The sequence below is a fragment of the Anneissia japonica genome, unplaced genomic scaffold (genome assembly GCF_011630105.1).
Source record: "Anneissia japonica isolate Jap-2015-1 unplaced genomic scaffold, ASM1163010v1 scaffold288292_len1863012_cov191, whole genome shotgun sequence".
In the NCBI taxonomy this organism is placed as follows: domain Eukaryota; kingdom Metazoa; phylum Echinodermata; class Crinoidea; order Comatulida; family Comatulidae; genus Anneissia; species Anneissia japonica.
Genome location: NW_022688773.1, coordinates 1,490,578 through 1,492,389, shown reverse-complemented (window position 1 = coordinate 1,492,389; position 1,812 = coordinate 1,490,578). Strand labels below are relative to the sequence as shown.

The window sequence follows — 1,812 nt, the reverse complement described above, 5'->3', positions numbered from 1 at the left end:
GTGAACCTAGATCCACCCCCCATAAAATACTGTGTTAATTTTGGAACCACGTAAAAACCTTTAATCGATGGTGATCTTTAATTGGAGTGGTCTAATTAGACATTTGATATATTTTAATTTATTTGTTAAGTGTACAGTATGATAGACACTCTAATAGAGAATAACACTCTCATGGGCAATAATATTATGTGAGTATCTTGACCTGAGAAGAAAGTGAATAATAGGCTATTTAACAAGACAAAATAAAAGCAGAAAGTCCTACAGTTTTTTTAAGTTCATGATAGGAATTGATTTAGTGGGTATTTTTATATTTTAATTATTTAAAATTTCAACTTCCATACTCTTGTGTTGGAGTTAAACAATTTTTGGGTGTAATTTGAAAAATATATGCAGCTGTAATTTTCAAATAAAGTTATTTCAGTTAGTTTTTTGACAAAACTTATGTAGGAATTAATGATTTATTCATTTGCTTGATGTGTACGAAAATAACTGATCCTGTTTTTTTTTTTTTTTTTTTTTATCTTTTTTTCTTCTTTCTTCCCAAGGTATTGAGTGCACTGGATGAATTTGTTCGGCAAGAAGAGTTGAAGTCAACAGCGGACAATGTGTACAGGATCATGAGTAACAGTTGGGCACATTCCATTCGCTTCGTCTGCCGTGAAGGTTACGCAATACGTGACTACATTTGCGGTAAGGATGTTTAAAGAGTCTGGGCATGTCGCGTTGAACACTGATCGAGTAGTCGGCGTTCAAAGCGACTGATTCCTGGACATGGATTCCTGAATTTATTTGATTGGTTTCTAAATGATGCAGGACACACTTTGTAACAGTAAAGCTTGATATATAATATGTTAACCAAGACATCGGTCTTAAATTTTTGCAAGACCTGAGGTGACTGGCCAAAATCAAATGATTGATGACAAATATGCTGCAGAATATGTTTGTCTTCAACATGAATATTACATCGAGTTGCCTTCATTTGCCAATTATCTGCTAAACACATTTTAAAGATGCATTGCAGTACACACAACTTCCTCATGTAGCCTAGTTCTTTTAATGATGTTAACTCAAATGCAACAGCATTTTTTACTTTCTGACTTTTTTAGCATTTTTTTTTTGCCCTGTTCTGAATATGTCTGTAGTGGTAAGCTCTCCAATTCATTTTATTTCACATATCAGTGACATGTCCGCCAGGCTCATCGAGTAAGGGGGAGGCTTGTCACCTTTGCGGGCAAGGGTATTATCAGAGTAACTTCACATCACGTAATTGCACCGCTTGCCCTCATGGCCACGTTACTAAATCAAAAGGAAGTACCAGCCTGGATCAATGCTATGGTAAGTGTATAGCATTGATGAAATTTATATTTTCTTTGCTAAGTTCTGGATTCTATAAGTAAATAAGATGAAGATACTAATTAAAATTTAACTAGCTGTATGTTTAATGAATGTCTTGAATATGCAGATATACTGTATATCACTTATATGTGCTTAATTATAGCTTTTAATATTCACATTTTTGCTTGCTGTCAGTCCATTAGGCCCAGAAATATTGGTATTTAAATACAATACACAATATATATAAATTCAAGATGCCTAATAATACAAACAATAATTTTTTTTTTATCTCTTTCTAGTAGAGAAACTTGGAGAGAAGATTCTTGGTGGAATAATCGGTGGTGTTGGTACAATAGCGTGCATATTATTTGTGATTATTTATAGGTAGGTATTTTTATAGGTGTAATCACTGCCTTGTGGTATGGTTAGATGCATGTTTTCTTATATTCTGAGAGTCCTCTTTTACTCGCCTGAGTG

General features: G+C 33.7%; 1 protein-coding gene across 1 annotated transcript in view; it reads left to right on the top strand.

Moving 5' to 3' along the window:
- Window positions 1-1,812, top strand: part of LOC117123409 — a 51,242-nt gene that overhangs the window by 45,362 nt on the left and 4,068 nt on the right. Inside the window, exons 25-27 of the mRNA XM_033269315.1 lie at window positions 546-690; window positions 1,180-1,335; window positions 1,635-1,719. Of these exons, the coding sequence (XP_033125206.1) occupies window positions 546-690; window positions 1,180-1,335; window positions 1,635-1,719 (386 nt within the window). The remainder of the gene's footprint in view (window positions 1-545; window positions 691-1,179; window positions 1,336-1,634; window positions 1,720-1,812) is intronic.